This window comes from Dama dama, chromosome 21 (genome assembly GCF_033118175.1).
Source record: "Dama dama isolate Ldn47 chromosome 21, ASM3311817v1, whole genome shotgun sequence".
NCBI classification, from domain to species: Eukaryota; Metazoa; Chordata; class Mammalia; order Artiodactyla; family Cervidae; genus Dama; species Dama dama.
In genome coordinates this window covers 39,580,943-39,600,000 of record NC_083701.1, presented here as the reverse complement: position 1 = coordinate 39,600,000, position 19,058 = coordinate 39,580,943, and the positions used below count along the sequence as shown (strand labels likewise).

At 41.4% G+C, this 19,058-nt stretch overlaps 1 protein-coding gene across 5 annotated transcripts in view; it reads right to left on the bottom strand.

Annotated features, from left to right (window-relative positions):
* The window catches only part of ZFHX4 (zinc finger homeobox 4), a 201,294-nt gene that overhangs the window by 4,409 nt on the left and 177,827 nt on the right, over positions 1 to 19,058 (bottom strand). For all 5 annotated transcript variants that reach the window (XM_061123519.1, XM_061123521.1, XM_061123522.1 and 2 more), the window contains exons 7-10: positions 15,869 to 16,002; positions 15,438 to 15,638; positions 14,784 to 14,901; positions 8,523 to 13,928 (exon numbers count right to left, since the gene is read on the bottom strand). In XM_061123519.1, the coding sequence (XP_060979502.1) occupies positions 8,523 to 13,928; positions 14,784 to 14,901; positions 15,438 to 15,638; positions 15,869 to 16,002 (5,859 nt within the window). The remainder of the gene's footprint in view (positions 1 to 8,522; positions 13,929 to 14,783; positions 14,902 to 15,437; positions 15,639 to 15,868; positions 16,003 to 19,058) is intronic.

Here is a 19,058-nt window from a genome sequence, read left to right as displayed (position 1 = left end):
CTCCTTTTTCCTATTTAGTTTCAGACCCCCACAGTTAACCCTCAGAAATGGAATCTACGCAGTTGTGTGTGTTAGTCGCTCAGTCATGTCCAACTCTTCGCAACCCCATGGACTGGAGCCTGGCTGTCCACGGAATTCTCCAGGCAGGAATACTGGAGTGGGTAGCCGTTCCCTTCTCCAGGGGAATCTTCCCAACCCTGGCATGGAACCCAGGTCTCCCGCACTGCAGGCCCATTCTTTACCACTGTCTGAGCTACCAGGGAAACCCTCTACGTAGTTGAGCAAGATTTTACTCAGAGAACAAAATGCTCGACAGTGGGCTAGGAGAAAACAATAATGACAACAACAACAACCTGGTGAACTCGTGGGTCCTGCTAACTGATACACTTTGCAAGAACCCCCCCCCCCCCTTCATTTTAACCAATTTTTACTGTACCTCTGGGAAGGTAGACCCACTTGTCCTTCACTGGAGCAGTCTAACAATGACCACATTCACTAAAAATAATCAGCTATCACTAAAAAATGAATTTCATTTTGTTTTTTCTGCCTAACTTCTGATAGAAAAATACCTTTGTATCGGATAAAGGCGGCAGTAGTAAATGCCTGCTGAAGATACCAAATAACAGCTAGCAGTGACATCAAGCTCTTCTTCACTAGGACAGAGCGTGGTTAGGCCTGATTTCATTGTTCAGGATACAGGGTAAGCTATTCATTACTCCCTATTGTGACACTTTGGCCAACAGTACTTGATAGGAATTGCATGTGTCAACACACAGCTTTATCACTACCCCTCCACCCCATCGCCTTCCCCCAATGGCCAAACATGCTTCTTCCAGGTTTACTTGTAGTAGGAATAAATTATTCTCATATCATTAGAGAAGGAGAACTAAATGCCCAGTAGGCAGACACATGTGGGGTAGAGTGTGACTTGAAATGGAAGAGATCTTTGCTGGATTTCAAGCATGCAGTCTAAGGTAGTGGCTGGTAAAAGCCTATCTCAAAGCCAGTTTTAGGCTCTGGATAGTTGGGTGAAAAACTAAAAGACAACTCAAGGTAGAAATGGGAACTGTACAAGTCTGTGCCTTTCCTGACTCTGTTTTTTTAGAGGCAAATACAGTTGGTTGCAAGAGGAACAGACTGGAAGCCTAATTGGGTTGTGGTTTGTTCTTCAATGAAGGAAGGCTCACTACCAAATGATCCAGATAAGGGCCATGATGGAGGTCTGATGGGCTGATGGAAGAAATAACTAGGAGAAGGTGAATGAAGTTTCAGTGTGTAGCTGCGGGGAAAACTCTTTTTTAAATATTGGCTAGTCTTCTATGCTAAATGCAACATTTGGGTGTTAAAAAAAAAGAAAAATAACTGACACAAAAAGTGACACACATTTCTTTAGCTAGAAAAAGAACTTTAATTTTTTAATTGGCCTTTACCCAGCTGAGAAACCTTGTCTAAGGCTTAGCATTCAAGATACTCTCAAGTCCTCAACATCACTCTCAAACTGACCCCAATCATTATCATATTACTGTCAATTAGCCTATCTTATTACTGGCTGCTCTTCTTTTCAACCTCACCACACCCAATTTTTCTCTGACCTGCCTGCTTTGAAATCATTTCTGTAGTTGTATTATTAACAGTATCTAAGGAATTTTCATGTTAGGGAATAGTCTTCCAATATCCTCAATGGTAAGTGGGGACAGATGCTAAAAATTCCATCTTTTTAAAGTAAGTAAATGGAGTCCTAGTATGGTAAAGTGAGTTGACAGAAAGAAATCTACAACTCAATGGTAGATGTGGGAGTGGGGAAACTAAATTTTATAGCTGTCACTCAAATTCAGCTTCCTGTCAAATAGAATCTATTTCCAATATTAAACAATTGGAATATTGAAAATGAAAGAAAATAATCCTTGAAACTAGTAACACTGTGTTTCCAGGAGAAACTGATAGCAAATATCCACATTTCACAGCAGAATGGCTGACACATTCAAAATAAATTTAAATGAAATTGGCTTAAGATTTGCAGGGCTATGGTAGGAATAATGAGTTATTAATAATTCCTGGATATTTAATCCAATTTAATATGATAGACTTAGATTCTATGGGACTTAGACACAGGCCAAGAGAAAGCTGCGAAAGATGGGGTTGCTTTTGGGGCCCAAACCCACAACTCCCTTGCCTTTTCCTACATTGTGATGCCTGGTGTCTTAATCTTTCCACTTGTCTCTCTGTAAAATTTTATTAACAAGAAAAAACACAAAAAACAAAAGATATGAATAAACCCATGTCTGAAAAGGATCAATATATACTAGATGAGATAATTTGAAATTTTTTTTGCTATGATATTGTGATTTCATGATATTCTCAGCGATTTTCCACTTAACAGAGGGTAGTGTATTAATTCAAAAGAATTAATCCCTGATTCATAGAGTTTCAGGCATGAATGATTTGAGTGGAAGAAGCTTTATGGAGGACAGAAGATCCTTCCTTCTACTGTTAGAATGATATTAGGTTGGTAGCCAGCCTCTTTTGCCTACTCATAATGCCAATCTTAGTTTTGGGTCAAGAACATCTAGGCTTCATACTCAATAATTATCCCTCTACTGCCTAACTGCTTTCCTTCCTAAATCTAAGGAAACTGCTGGCTTACCTATCTCTCTGACATGAGAATTTAAGACAAGAGAAATTTTAAGGAACTAAGACTTTAAAAAATCGCAGTGATAGTTAGAAAGCAAGTAGATCGATATTTGTTGACTCAGGCTTTCCTATCAGATGGGGTCTACAAATTCTTGTCTAGAGGTCATATAACAAAGTAATGAAAATTTTTAGAAGACTGCAGTAGGAATCTTAACTACTATAGTCAAAGACTATCTGGGATTTTTAGAAATTCAACATCTTGAGGAGTAAGCTGAGTAAACAATTAGCTAAGCAAAATTTTTAGTAAATGAGATACAGACTAAGGATAATGAATAATGTACATCAGGTCTACTACTAAAAGACATACACTTGTAGAAGTTCACAATCAAAAATTCCGTAGTCAACTGATGTATGAAAACCAGATTTAGAAGAGAAAAACTGAACACCAATCACGATGCAGAATAAGTGGCGGTAATTACAAAAGATGGGGCTTCCCTGGTGGCTCAGTGGGAAAGAATTCTCCTGCTAATGCAGGAGATGCAGTTTCCATCCCTGAGTCGGGAAGAGTCCCCTAGTGAAGGACAAGGCAACCCACTCTAGTATTCTTGCCTGGGAAATCCCATGGACAGAAAAGCCTGGTGGGCTACAGTCCATGGGGTCGCACACAACTTAGCGACTGACAACAACAGTTATACAACATACATTCTTTCCTGTTCCCTAACTCCTGGTCCAATTCTCTGAAATTTCACTGAGAGATTAAAGTTTTCCTACAGATGATCTCCTATTACCGTGATTTTGTTTAGTTTTGTTTTCCCAAAACTGCTAGAGTGTGTTGGTCACTCAGTTGTATCTGACTCTTTGTGAACCCAAGGACTGTAACTGGCCAGGCTCCTCTGTCCATATAATTTTCCAGGCAAGAATACTGGAGTGGGTACCCATTTCCTTCTCTGGGCATCTTCCGGGCCCAGGGATCAAATCCAGGTCTCCTGCACTGCAGGTGGATTCTTTACCATCTGAGCCCCCAGTAAAGTCTGAAACTGCTGTCTATGCCCCCAAAGTAATGCTTTTTGGAAGAAAATGCCTGTCTCCCCATGAACATAGCATAGATTTAGTGCTTTTTCCCCAAGTTGCTTTGATCTAGGTCTCCCAGAGGAAAAATTTATTCTTGAGGTGAAAAATAACACTTATGATGTACATGGGCCAAAGACAATTGTGCTAAAATTATTAAATACTTACTCTTATCTAGATTTACCCAAAAAATGCTAGTATATTACACTGAGGTATGAGAAAAATGCAAAGGCATGTTCTAAAGTTCCATTTAAGGGAACCGGGTTAGTCAGTATTTCCAGAGACTAATGGAACATATAAAAATTAGACACATAAAAAGAATCAGACACTGCTTAAAACAATAAAGTAAATATGTTAAAAATAGAAAATCAAGTTATTTTCCTATTCTTCTTGAGGAAAAAGCCAAAAGAAGCTAACCTCCTAAAGGATAAAATGTGAAAGTTTTCTAATTTTTTCCAGGTGTACAGGCGTATGATTTTCTATTACTATTTTCCCTTTTTGCATATGATCATGATAGAAAAAGACAAATGTGGAAAAATTTTTTAGCAGAAAATAATTCATTTTGTTAAAAACTAAGTAGTAGTAAGTAGTGATCCTAAACATGTTTTTGTTTAGTCACTAAGTTGTGTCTAACTGTTCTGCAACCTTGTGGACTGTAGCCTGCTGGACCACTCTGTCTATGAGATTTCTCAGGCAAGAATACTGGAGTGGGTTGCCATTTCCTCCTCCAGTGGATCTTCCCAACCCAGGGATCAAACCCATGTCTCCTGCTTGGCAGGCAGATTCTTTACCACTGAGCCACTTGGGAAGCCCGATATTGAACACAGGCCTCAGTCATTGTTCAGGAAGCAGGCTCACATGTTGAATATTACTCTTCAAAGGGTCTTCCTTGTGATCTTGAAAGACCAAATAATTTGGAAATTAAGATAAAAAAGTTTTATGAGAATTAATGCTGCTAAAACAATAAGAATTCCATCCAAAAAAGAACAAAATGGGTATTTAAAATCAGGAAATTTGGAGGTTGATAAATGCTAAACTGAACATGTACATTTCAAGTAAGTCAGTTTGAGGGTGCAGCTGTTGAAATCAGACTTATTACTTATTTTATGGCTGATCTCATTCAGTGAAGCACTTTTTAGTGATTTTCTTAGGAACAAAATCTTAAAATGGGCCCAAGGTGAACACATCATATTATCAAAATTTATTCATATAGATAATAAACTGTTAGAAGAGCCCAGCGCATGTGAGAGATACAGGAATATTCTACTTATGAAGTAATTTTCTTCTTTTATTTCACCTAGCTGGTATACCTATTTCTTCCACAGAGCATAGGAGATACTTGTTTGATGAAATGGAATCCAGTAGAAAGATGCTGATAGTGAGATGGAGAGTCACAGCTCTACTCCCTGAGATAATTAAAATATTCAGCAGTACCCACCACAGATCAATTAACCTAAAAAAGATGTGAGCTGGAAGTGCGGGAATTCAGGCTCTCAGATGGGATCCTGCTGGTAACTGTGCTGTGCTAATGTTTAAACTCCATCAAAAACAAACAACTAATTCAAGAGAAATTGCAAATTCTAGTAGGTATGTTCATGGACCTTTTCTCTATATAACACTCTCATCTGTTTTGGTCCATGATTTAATCATATAAGAGCCGATACATGGTGCCTTTGGTACCTGAAGCATTTAAAAACTTCAGCTGCATGTAACAAATTCTGGTAAATTCTCTTTTCATTTTTATTGTATTTTCTAATTTTTCCTTGTTATGGCTACTTAGATACACCCATCATTTAAAAGTCAACATTTAATTTCCAAGTTCATGGCATTTTTAATGTACCTTTGATATTAATTTCCCACTTTGATATTAATTTCTCATTTAAATGCTTTCTTCTCTGCACTCGCCCTCTGTGTTTTTTGAGTCTTCTAACTTTATTGAGACTTTCAATGGCTAAGTCAAAGATCTCCCTTGGTAAATTGTACTTGAAAATATGTGTGTTATTTTCAAATCTTTTTATATTGACTTCTAACATAATTCCACAATGATAAGAGAACAGACTCTGTATGATTTTAATACCTTTAGACCATGAAATTTTTGTTCTTGTTTTATATCCCTGGATATATTCCAGTGTCTCCTAGCTTATAGTCTGCTGCTGCTGCTGCTGCTGCTTCTAAGTCACTTCAGTCATGTCCAACGCTGTGCGACCCCATAGACGGCAGCCCACCAGGCCCCGCTGTCCCTGGGATTCTCCAGGAAAGAACACTGGAGTGGGTTGCCATTTCCTTCTCCAATGCGTGAAAGTGAAGACGCTCAGTCATGTCTGACTCTTAGCAACCCTATGAACTGCAGCCTACCGGGCTCCTCCATCCATGGGATTTTCCAGGCAAGAGTGCTGGAGTGGGTTGCCATTGCCTTCTCCAAGTTTACCATCTATGGGAACTTGAATAGAATTTGTATCCTACCGTTGTGTGAAAATTGTATAAACCTTAATTATGTTGAACTGGTTCATGGTGTTTTTCAGGTCTACTATATCCTACTTTTCTATATATTCAGTCTACTAATTTTTGAGAGTTTGATATTGAAACATCAACTGAAAATCTTAATTTATCTACTTAAAAATAATTGTAATATATAGTGGAACTATATATAACTTTATTCTGTATTTTCCAAGTCTCTTGTAAATGTGTTATATTTTATAATTTAAAAAAAAAGAGAGAGAGAGAGAGAAAAAAACAGTGCTCATTAACAAGGGCCTGCCTCTAACATCTTTCCACAACTCTGATAGTTTTGCCAATCCATATTTCAGAAGAAGGATATTAATTATATTTATGGTGGTACAATGAGGAGAAAGGTTAGGTTGTTTAAGTATTTCATAAACATATTCTCTCCTCTCCCTCCTGGCTTTCTCTTGCCCTCTGGCTACTAGTTTCAGAGTGACAAAGGGGAAAGGCAGTCAGTGAAGGACTCATTGTCTAAGCAAAGGCCTTCTGATCCGGTGGAGAGAAAAACAAGACGTCCTGATCACCACTTAGGAGGGTGACCACAGGATCATCCATCAAAGCCGACTTGCAGATTAAAGGCACACATACTTGAACTGTTCTTAGCCCATTGTAAATACCAAATTTTATTCTATTTTACATAATTTTCAAATTTATATGTGTTCATGGAGTTTTTCCACATTAGACATTATGTGGAAAAGCTCTATTTTACATAACTGATCATAGTAGTCTTTCCACGTAAGATATTTTTCTAGATATTGGTTAATAATCACAGTGATATATAAAGTGAGACTAGAAGACTAATACCTTCAGATGCAAAACAATTAGCCATTGCATTATTCTTTAACTATATTTGACTTAATTGAAAGGTACAAACACATAATTGTAGCTCTAATATTTAAGGCCCTAAGAATATTCAGATAATTAAGCCCAAGTACGTTCCGTACCCGTAGGTGGACAGTGGAAGGTAACTGGTGCTATAGTTAAAGAAAAGGACCTTGAATAAATTTTCTGGGTAGAAATTTGTATTTGGAGATTCACTCTGCTTCTCTCTAAAGCCAACAAGTCTTTCTGGACAAGGAACCAGCTGAGTTAGCTGTGGCCAAGAGGTCACCTGACACCACTGTTTTTATGTCTCCCAAACTAAAAATGGGAATATTTTCCAAAGTCACATTAAAATGAAAATTGCCATCAGAGGATGAAATTGAAAGGTTTGAAATTTATGTAAAAAGTCTAATTTGGAAAATGAAAAAAAAAAAAAAAAAAAGCCTTCCTATCATGTTTTGGAAACTTCCCAGATGTATTTGTTCATTCTAGATGTCTCTTTGGAATGTCATAATTTCCTTGTTAAAAAAAAAAAAAAATACTGTTAATTTGGAAAATAAAACTTAGCTTAAAAAGAAACTAGAATCTTTTTTTTTCTTAGTTTGTGTAAGGTACCACTTTTGTTATATGTGTGGCTACGTGAATGCCTATAATACTTCATACATTTTTTTTTCAATAACTAGATACCTATACTTATTCACCGGATCTAAACTGTACAAACTGCATTTGTCTTGATAAGCAATGAATTGGAGTCATCATCTAGGAGTGCCTCAAGCAGTTGCCATTTTGTTCTGTCTTGATTATAAATCTAGGCTAGTGGTGGTGGTAGAAAGCTATGAAGTACTATTAATGTATTTTTAAGGTTGTAAATATACTGAAACAATAAGAAACAAAATGAATGCTACTAAAAGGAAAATTGTACAAATTATCATAGAAGTGAATTCTTAGTAATTAAATTTTACATATCTGTTTTACTACCTGCTAGGTATAATGCAGAGGCATTCCTGTGGCTAGAAGGCCCTTAGCTTTTGAACTTCCTGTCATTTAAGGGGGAAAAAAAACCAAAAACAGTACAAAAGCCAAAAAAAAAAAAAAAAAATCAGTATTCCTTGGAAAAACATAAATTAAGATGCCAATGAATGCTTTAATACTTTACTTTCTTAATATGTATAACAAATTTCATGTCACAGGTCTGTGCTGAAATGCCATTTGAAATTAATTTTGAAATGAGTATAAAAAAGGAATGTTTCTGAGATATAATGATATAAATAGTGTATTTCTGAGACTCTAATCTACCTGTAATCTACCTTTTTCTGCACATGTTTGGGGTGGTGTACTGCTTGGTTATTAACTATAGCCACTGAAATATATATTCCAAATAACTTAATGGTTTCACTTACTGAAATTAAGAGATCCGATATACCCCTAGTCTTGGTTACATGTCATTGGCTGACTAATATCACTTAATTCATTAGACGACTCTCCTTGACATGACTTACTGTTTGAATTTTGTGGAAATCCGGGCAAGGAGGATGGACCGTTCATTCCAGGGAGAAGGACTGGGGGGAGGCCCGGGAGTCCTGGGTAGGCTGCGGGCAGACTGATGCCGTGGAGGGAGCTGCTGTCCATCATGCTTGGCTGCTGCACCGCTAAGCCCAGCACGTCTGAGGCTTTCTTTATACGGTCAAGTTCTTGCTGAGCCATCAGCTGTCTAACGGTCGTGGGAGCCAAGTAATCTTTCTCCCGGTCAAGCTGACTCCCAACGGTCTCCCTCACTTTGGAAATGTGCTGTTTGGAGAAAATGTGATCTCTGATGGACAAGCGGGCAGAGTACTTCACCCCACAGAGGGTACACTCTGGTTTGGCGCCTTCCGTTCCACTTTGATTGATCATGAAAGGCTTCCCTATGTTAATTTTAAATTTCTTTTCCTTTGCCCTTGCATTCTGGAACCACACCTGGACCACACGTTTGGGCAGACCGATCTCATTCCCTAGCATCTCACATTCTTGCATGGTTGGAGTTCGGTAGTCACTGAAGCAAGCCTTGAGAACCTTGAGTTGGAGATTGCTCATCTGGGTTCTGAAACGCTTGTGACCTGGTCGGTCGTTGCTTTTGGATTTGAAAGGATTGCTGGAGCCGAATGGATTTGGCGAACTGGGGTCAGCTATGCTAGACGTTTCACTGCGGTCGGCATTGTCATCGGGGTCATCCGTGATATAAAAGCTTTGGTCATGGTCACCATCTTTATCACTGAAAGGTATCGAAGGGCTCGTGAGAGAGAAGAGAAACTTCTCATCACAGACCTCCGTGGTGGGGGTGGTCGCTGTTTTCGGCAAAGCGTCGAGAGTTTTGCCTTCTTTAGGAGACAAAGCTGGCTTCACCTCTCCGGAACTCCCCGTGGTACTTTCCATTTCTGCGTTCCCCTCGTCTCCGGTGGTGGCGTCACTGATCGCTGTATTAATGGACGAAGTCTCATCAAAATCAGTTTTATTTTGATCATACCCAGCCTCAGCAGGAGGGGCGTTTAAATTCTCTACATCCTCAGAACATTCTGCTTTGAAGGAAGAAGGGCTTAAGAGATTCTTCGGCGACAGTTCTGCCGTCTTGCTAACAGGTGTCGACACTGTAGAAGCCAACTCATTCTCACTCGAGAGATCGATTTTCGTTAATGGCAAAGATGGATAATCAAAATAAATGTATTTCTGCGGGCTATCTCCGCCATCTTCGGCGGATATTAAAGGGCTTGGTGGCAAGCTGTAACCTGCCTGCTTGCCTTCATTCCAGTGCCGGGAGCGAATGTGGCTTTCTAAAGCTGACTTGGCCTTGAACAGGGCTCGGCAGAAAGGACAGCGTTTATGCGATTGTGCTGGACCCACGGCCCGGAACTGGCCTTTTCTTTCTCGCGCTCTTGTATTCTGGAACCAGACCTGCACGACCCTTTTCTTCAGCCCCACTTCCCGCGCGATGTGATCGAGCATTTTCCGGGTGGGGTTGGAATCCAGTAGGTATTTTTCATAGAGAATTTCCAGTTGTTCCGGAGTGATGGTGGTCCTCAAGCGCTTATCACGGTGTTGGTCCTCCCCACTGTTCCCACCTTCCTTCTCACTGCAGTTGTTCTCTTCCTTCTCATCCAGTTTCCTCTTAAGGGAAGCGGCCACGGTGGCCGGGGCTGCGGGATGGGAGGAAGCCGTCTGCGGGGGCATCTGTGTGAGAGGACCACCCAGCAGCTGTCCAGTCATCAGGGAATTGTTGGGGTCGAATATCATGTAGGGCATGTCCATGGGCCGCTCCAGGAACGGGGAGTGAAGGAATTGGTTCTGAGCAGCCAGGAAGTGCATGTGTTGATGCTCCTGCCAGAGCTCCAAGGTAGGGAAGGCAACGGTACACTGATCACATTGGTACTGCAGTAACTGTGGAGGTAGACTGTTCTGGAGAGAAGTCATGGAAATCTGCAGCGGACTGGAAGGGACGGGGGTCTGAGAAGCCGAGGGAGGTCGTCCCAGGAGTTGGGGCGGTTTGGGTGGCAGGGGCTGAGCGGCTGAGGCCGGCGGTGGCGGTGGCGGGTCCGAGGAAGAAGATGCTGTCGGCAGGGCTGGTTTGGTGCCTGGAGGGTGGGGCGAGGGGTCACCCGACTTTGGCTTTTCTGTGGGATACTCGGGATTTGGAGACGTCTTTTCCGGTTCCGGTTTGGGTGACGGGATCAGGGGCGTGCTGGTCCCAGAAGCAGAGCCCCCCGCAGGGGCAGGAGTGGTTTTGGCTGCTTCGGTCTGGCCAGGCACTGTGCAATGCTTATACACCACCTGATCCGTGGCGTCCATGGAGTCTTCGGTTTGGCTCTCATCTTGGGCGTCATCGTCTTCATCCTTGTAACACTGCTTTTTCTGATGCGTGATCAAGTCGAAGATCCTGGGGAAAACCACACTGCACTTTTTACACTGGTATTGCATGTTGCTCGTTCGGATGTACCGTTCATTTGTGAGTTCTCTTTTTTCGTTGTCTTTTGTCTCTGTTTGGTTCTCATAACTCTTCCGCGCCTTCTGCCGAGCATTCTGGAACCAGACAACGATAACCCGGGTGGGGAGATTGAGAACGGTGGAAAGTTGTTCGATTTCATCATCTTTTGGGTAAGCGTTAGTGTCAAAAAAGTCTTGAAGAACCCGAAGCTGGTAGTCAGTAAACCTGGTCCTGGAAGACCTTTTACTGAAGGATGTGTCTGATTTGTAATGTTCTAGGGAGGAGGGCTGGGGGTCCATTCTGATATCTTCCAAAACCGTTATGGGAGGGTTACTGAAGTTGTAGGGCGAATCCTTATTTCTCTGCCGCTCCTTAAAAAGCGTGTTTCGAAACCAGTGCTTGATAACCTTCTGGGAGAGGCCAGACTTCTCCGCCATCTCCTGGATCTGTTCTTCACTCGGAGAATTGTTGATGTCGAAGTAAGCCCTCAGGATTTTCAGCTGATCGTCCGTAATTCTCGTCCTCGGGCGTTTGAACTGCGAATGCCTCAGAAAGTTGGGATCCAAGCCGAGCTGTTGCTGGCAGAGCTGAGTGAGGTCCGCCGAGAGCGTGTCCATCGGAGGCAGCTGCAGGGCGAGCTGGGGCGGCAGGGCGGGATGTTGCACCGACTGCATCATGATGGACGGAAAGAGGGGAAGATCCAGGGATACTGGGAGCTGGACCTGCGGGGGTGCGGAAGGGGGTGGGGGTGGGGGAGGCGGTGGAGGGGGCGGGGGCGGGGGCGGGGGCGGCGGGGGAGTGGGCGCTGGGGCCTGGAGAGGGGTGGAGACCGCGGGGGTCAGTTTCACCGGCCCCAGGGAAGGAGGCTGCGGAGGAGCCGGAGGCAAGGGAGGCGGTGGAGGTGGGGGAGGCGGTGTTTCCGGAGAAGATGGAGAAATGGGATAAAGCTTGTCATAGGCCTCCCTGTACTGACGGGCAAATTTTTCCAGCGCTCCGTACGGAAAAAACTGGCCGTGGACGTGCTCCTGGTGACTCTTGAGAATGAGAACGTTGGAGAACAACTTCCCACACGTCCCGCATTCCAACTTCTCCGTGCTTTCGCCTTCCCCACTCTTGCCCTTCTTCTGTACCTTCTGCCTGTTCTCATTGTACTGAATGACCAGTTCAAAACCGAAGTTTTCCAGTAAGGCTTTGGCTGCGTTTCCTCGGGCCCCTGAAGCGATGCGGGGCGGCGGGATAGAAGGTTCCGAGGACTTCGGCTTCTTCCCGAGGTCTTTGCTTTCTTTGAGCCCTTCGCCTTCACTTACACATTCTTGCTTTGGCTTGTCTTGCTTCTCGGCCATCTCTTCTGCCTCCTTGTAAGAGGGCACGTCCTTCACGATGGGGCAGTCGGCACTGGCCACGGTGGTTTGCTCTTGTTTCAGTAACTTGCTGGCCTGCTGCGGCTGCGGCTGCGGCTGTGGCTGCGGCTTTTGAGAGGGCAGGTGGGGCTGTGTGGCCTGATACTGCTGTGCTTGCTGCTGGAGAATCTGGAGTTGAGTTTGGCCAACGTGATGTTGGCTTTGAATCTGCTGCTTCAAATCTTCAAGCAGGGACCCGGCCATTCCCGTCATGCCCGGCATGCCAAAGGCTGCAGAGCCTGGCAAGCCTAGATCCGGCCCCAAACTGAACTCCGTCCCGGGGATGTAGAAGGGAAAGAGAAACTGAGGCTGCTGAAACTGCAGCAGCGCTTCTGGGGTCATAGGAAAATGGGGCAAAAACGCGGGGTTGAGAAACTGAGGCTGAAAGAAGGCCGCCTGCTGTTGCAATTCGTGCTGCAGCTGCATCTGAATCTGTGCTGGTGACTGCGGTGGGTGATGCGTAGGCTGAGCAGAGATCAATTCCGGAGTTTGCTTTTTATTTAATTCTTTGGCATCTAAGTGGGTATCTTTGCTGCCTACTGCTGCTAAACTAATGGAATCTAACATCCCTTGACTGGGACTGCTAACGCTGGCTGCCACTCCATGCCCGCCGGGTGCATGGCCACCGCCGGGCTCCAGCTTCGCTGCCCTCGCCTTCGTCTGATGGAGCACAGACCTCATGTGGATTTCCAAGGTTGAGCTTTGGCTGTACGCAACGTTGCAGATGCTGCACTTGTAGGGTTTGTTATCTGGGCTGTTGTTGGTTTCTTGAGGGACAGGGCTGGAGGCTTCCTGTAAAACCTTTTTCAACTTGTGCAGGTGAGACACTGAGTTATAATGGACCAGGAGAATGTTCTTCTGGGTGAATGACTCTTTACACACGGTACACTTATATGGGCGAGATGGATCGAGGAATTTTTCCATCGTAAAATTTGGCCCTTTTCTAAAAGGTAAGGTCCGCTTTGGTTCAGAGCCCATGTCATCTGGAATAGAACTACTGTCACTGCCTACAGGACTTGCCTTCCCTTCATGGTCCACCTCGTACTCTCTCTCCATCTCCTGCTCTAGGGCATGGTCCTCCTGGGCCATAGGTTCACTCTCTGCCCACAGTTCCCCATTCACGGGCAAGGAGGCATACAGCTGTTGAAGTTCGGCTTCACTCAGTTCGGGGTGGCCTGCTTCCAAGTGTTTTTTTAAAGCCTGGAATGTACGGAAACTACGCTGGCAGAGGTTACACATAGTGGCGGCCCGAATCGCATGATACTGGGAATGTATCTGAAGCTTCTGCATAGTCTTAAAAGCCAAGCTACAATGGTTACAACGATACTTGTAAACGTGGCGGTCTGAGACAGAGAGCGGTTGCCTTTTCTGCTGTTCACTTAACTGATCTTGCAGTGTGTCGGAGATTTTCAAATCCTTACTGCTATTTTTATTCCATTCCGACACTTCTGTGGCTTCTTTAGTTGGTTTCTGCTCCTCACTCTTTATTTCCACGCTAGCCTTTGAATCATCGAGACCCGCCATACTTTTGTCATCCATCGGACTGTCACCTGTGTGAAGAAAGCATAAACAGAACTTAGAGGAAGGAAGTCTACAGATTAAATGCCAATGAATATTGTTATGCGGCAGCCTCTGAAGGGCTTTCCTGGTGACTCAGTCAGTAAAGAATCTGCCTGCTAATGCAAGAGATCGAGAGTTTGATCCCTGGGCTGGGAAGACTCCCTGGAGAAAGAAATGGCAACCCATTCCAGTATTCTTGCCTAGAGAATCCCATGGACAGGGGATCCTGGTGAGCTACAGTCCTTGGGGTCGCAATGAGTCAGACATGACTTGGCGACTAAACCACCACCACCATTGTTAAGGAGGAACCTCCAAAGACATCACCCCTGACCTCAAAGAATTTCAGCATGGGAAGAAAATAAGTCAGAGTTAGCATGCTACCAGCAGTGTGATAGCAAGGGTTATAACCAGTGTTCAGGAATTAGAACCCACAAAATATTCCTGGTCAGTGGTATTTAGGTCCTCCAAGAACAGTTTAGGCTTCCCAGGTCAATCTGGTAAAGAATCTACCTGTCGAGAAGATCCCCTGGAGAAGAAAATGAAAACCCACTTGCCTGGGAAACCCCATGGACAGAGGAGCCTGGTGAGCCACAGTCCACGGGGTCACAAAAGAATCAGATATGACTTAGCAACTCAAGAGCAACAATAACAACAAAGGGTCATTTACAGATAACCAGATAGTAGATGTGCCTTGGAAATGATGGTTTTTGGAAATGTGTGTTTCTTTTTTTTCCTTTGTGCATCTCCAAAACATAAAATCTTTGATCATAATGATGCTAGATCAGCATCATGAATAGAAGGCCCAGAGTGTGTCTGGCACAGATCCTGGTCATAGGCTGGCATACCTGAATATTTCCCAGCCCCCTCAGCTGTGATGACTGCAGATGTGTCCCTCTCTGACTTCTCAGAGGCGGCTGCTGGCAGTAGCAAGCTGTTGGGCATCATAACATCAGGGACAGGCACCTGTGAAAACCAAAGGGGTTCATGACAAAGGTACCCCAGACATCATGGACTCCATCACATTTTACCCCAGACCATTGTGTACCCCAGTTATATTTTCCAACCAAAGCAGGGACATTCTGTGACTCTTATAGGTCAATGCTCTCCTTACAAATTTCAGATCAATGCTGTGGCAATGCTGTATTCTACTTTTCTTTCTTTAAAAAATAAGTTTGAAGGTTTCCATAGCCCAGAAATGATAGCCAAGCAAAGATGAAACTCCTAGTGCCCACAGGAATCATTTGCTTAACATTATAGGTATGAGAATAAGGCTGCAAAATCTGTGTTGTTGAATCAGCTATGCCTTGTATCACACCTGGGGTTTATTCCCAAGTCACAGGAGAAACCAATGGGCCTTTACTTGTGATTTCTACAACACGGTCAGCAAGAGTTTGTCACCACCAGAAGAAATACGTTTCTGTCACACAATACTGACAGATTTTATGTTGATACCTTCACAGAGATTATGGCACGCATGCATCAACATTTGTTAGCCTTACTGTCATGAGCAGCTTCTCCACGCAATCCGGAGACACACTGTGCAGATGCGTCAGATGAAGCTGTAGGTGCATCTTGTTGCTAAGGACGTCCTGGCAGAGGGGACAGCAGATGACCGGCTGTACTGAGTGTTGTGACAAGACGTGCATCTGGATACGACTTTGGTCCCTACTATTGTAGTTACAATAAGGACACTGATAGAACTGGAAAATATCGAATAAACATGACTCCTATTAGTTAACGGATGTTGATGACTTTGGAGCATTAGAAGTCAGACCAAGAGTTAATGACCTTGCCAATTACATTGTCTACATACATTTCAACAGCATGGAATGGTTTGGGGGCTCTACAATGATCAAGGGCAACAGTTTAAAAAAAAAAAAAAGTTTACCCAGCAAAGGGAGGAAAAAAGAAAAATACAAACCACGTGTACCTGTTCGTGACAGAATTTATTGTCCTCTGTAGGCTTTGATCTTTTTGTTGACACATCCTCTTCTTTTGCCAGCAGGAGTGGCTGGGTTCCCCCTGCCACACTGACTTTTAGCTCCTTTTCTGGTGTGATTACTCCTGATTCCCCAAAAGAGAATAGAACATCTCGATCTTAAAAGACTGACAATGTCAAAATTAGAAAAAGGATGTCTTTTGCATAGCTTTAAGTCCATTGAATCACCAAAAGGAGGGACAAGCACTTGTAAATGATGCTAATCTCAAAAGGCAAAAACACACTTCTTTTTGTCCACTGACCAAGTGGACTTTATAAATGTGTTTTAAAATGTACTTCTGTCTCCTGTTTAGATAACCCTCAGTGACCATGAAAGATTCATCAATGACACATGCCCTCTGCTGTCTCAATATACCTTTATCACATTAAAGCAAATCTATTCCCATTCACAAATGCTAACTTAGAAAATAATTATTTTTGGAACTGTTTCATTACCTATCTTTTTTTTCTAAAATTCTGGGACACTAAAAACACTTCAAAATTCTGAGAAGGGCTGACAAGTTATAATTCACAAATGAAACCAAAGCTTTTATGTGGTGAATATAGGATTTTAAAATTATACACTATGTATCCACCGCTGCTTTTCTGTGATTTATCCTTGGCTTTAGATGTTTCAGCAGTTGGCTGTGCATATGACATTGTAGTCCAAATCAAGAAGACAATTGTTTTATGAGGTTAATCTGAATATTCCGTGTTAAAGACGGTTTAAAATTTTGCCTAGATGAGCAATGTAATGTATAGAAGGCTCACACACATCAAAGGATAGAGTGTGATTCTAATTTCCCAATCTAACAGAAAATTCTTTCCAGCATCAATTTTCCCGATAATCTCCTCTGTGAGGCTGGATATTACAGCGACATTGGGTAGGCATGTCACATACATCTCACGACAAACACAAAACCTCATTTACCAGCCATTCCAATCTCATCATAGCACGGCATCATCTGACCTTTTTTCTGCTGTTTATTATGAGTATTTCTAATTTTAACTTTCAATTTTCACCATCTTCCAGTCAATTTGCAACTAAATTATTTCCAGGGTGAGGACACTATCACTGGACAACTGGGTGCAAATACATCTTGAAATGCAATGAAGCTAAACCATTGATTGCTATCAGACCTCGCGTAAATATAGAGTCTAGGCGTAATCTGATTGTATGCTGTGCATGAAGATTTATCTTGATTTTTTTTTCCAATCCACATACGGTTCATATAAATGAACAAATTACATTTTATTGCAAAATAACCCAGTTTTAATTTAAAAATAAGGTCAAGGATGTTATGAAAACAACGTAAAAATGAACCCCAAAATAGATTATTTTTCTCTCCTGGATGGAGATGCATGTTTTATACCATATAAATAATTTTAGGAATTTTTGAATTCTGAAAGAAATTTGAAAGTAAGTCTGACTCTAAGGAGACCGAAATTAAAATAGAACTTAAATGACATAATGGCAATAATGTTATTCCATTGAGGTCTGTGAAAGGTATAGAATTAGTGCTACATTTTCAAACAAATTGCACTGAGACTTATTTCTATTGACAGATTTACAAACACTAGATTTTATTTGAATTGGTACATTTGTCTTATATATACAGATATATTAGAGAAACTTAGATTCTTTCTAGATATTTGAAAATATAATTTACTGTAATTATATTTGAATGATTTAAATCTGAGATAAACTAAAGAATTTTATCATACTGATTAAACAATATCCAAGTATTTCATCTCCAAAGATATCTCAAAACCAAGAATGTTATAATTAATCCTGGTATCAAAAATTTTTTTTCTTCTAAAAGGAAAATTCTCAAAGCATAATATATTTTGTGCTATCATTTTAAAAGTGTTAAAAACAAATACATGAAAACAATGTGATATATAAGGTTGGCAAATAAAACTGACTGCTTAAGGTGTCAGATCAAGTTGTATAAAAATGATTGTCATTTAAATCAGCGAGTGTCTATCAGTTGCTTTTTTTCCTGTGAGACTTTTTCTTTTAAAGTTCCCTAATAATGAGGAAGAATATGCTTTCTTAAGAGAATAATACTATGTCATAGTCCCTTATCAATTCTTTTGTGTACACGGTAGAATCTGACATGACCAAATAATAGGTTGGTCCAATTCCATATGCTATCAAAGACTGTCACACAGAAGGTAAAAGAGAATTTCCATAATTCTTGTTGCTTACAGGTTTTAGGAATATCAGAAAGAATAAACTTCTGGAAACTTCTAAATCTATTAAATGTTAGCTATGGCCTTATTTTTATAAGCATATATCTTCTAATGTTAGTACTGTAAGGGATCAGAAAAACTGATTTCAAGGCTTGAAACATTTTACCAAGACTGTACATTGGTGTAAGTATTTGATATAATTAATCCATATTATTTTTAATGTATATTCATATTATCAAGAATATAATTGCTTTTGAATTTAGGGACATTTATGCTGCCGCAAGAAAAGAGTTAAGTTTTAGGGTCACTATTTCCTAGCCATTATGGTAACTGCTGGATATAGTATTCTACCCTATATATGTGTCAGCTTCAATATTTTTTGGCTAATTAAGTTAATTAAACCATGATCTTAATGTAAGCTAGGGGCTCCCTAAAGACCATTTTATTTTAAATTGAGAAGAAGTTATAAAATCTAGACCCCCAAACTCTAGCTAGGCACCTCCAAAATACATGCTACTGATAAGAAGCAGCAGCAGAGAATGTTAAGATGCAATAGCATATGACAAAAACAGACTCTTGAAGCTAAAACAGGACATCATGATTATCTGCAAAAATGAGGGACCTTATATTTTATGCATGTATGCCTTTTCTACCCAAAGGGGTACCACCTCAGGTATTACTGCCTCCCTGGTGAATTATAGGAAATCAAATCTGGGGTCTTTTTCTGAATTGTTTTATTCTAGAAATATATTAAATAAAGGCTAATTACTTTTAGGAAGGTTTTAAGTTTTCTGACTACTCATAGTTTATGTCTACAACTTTACTTGAAATGAACATTGTTTTGTTACCAAAATTTTGAAATGAGATCATAATTCATTTTGTGTTATTAAGGCCATCACAATATCTTCAAAGAAAATGTCATTTTAATGCACTTTTAACTAAAAAA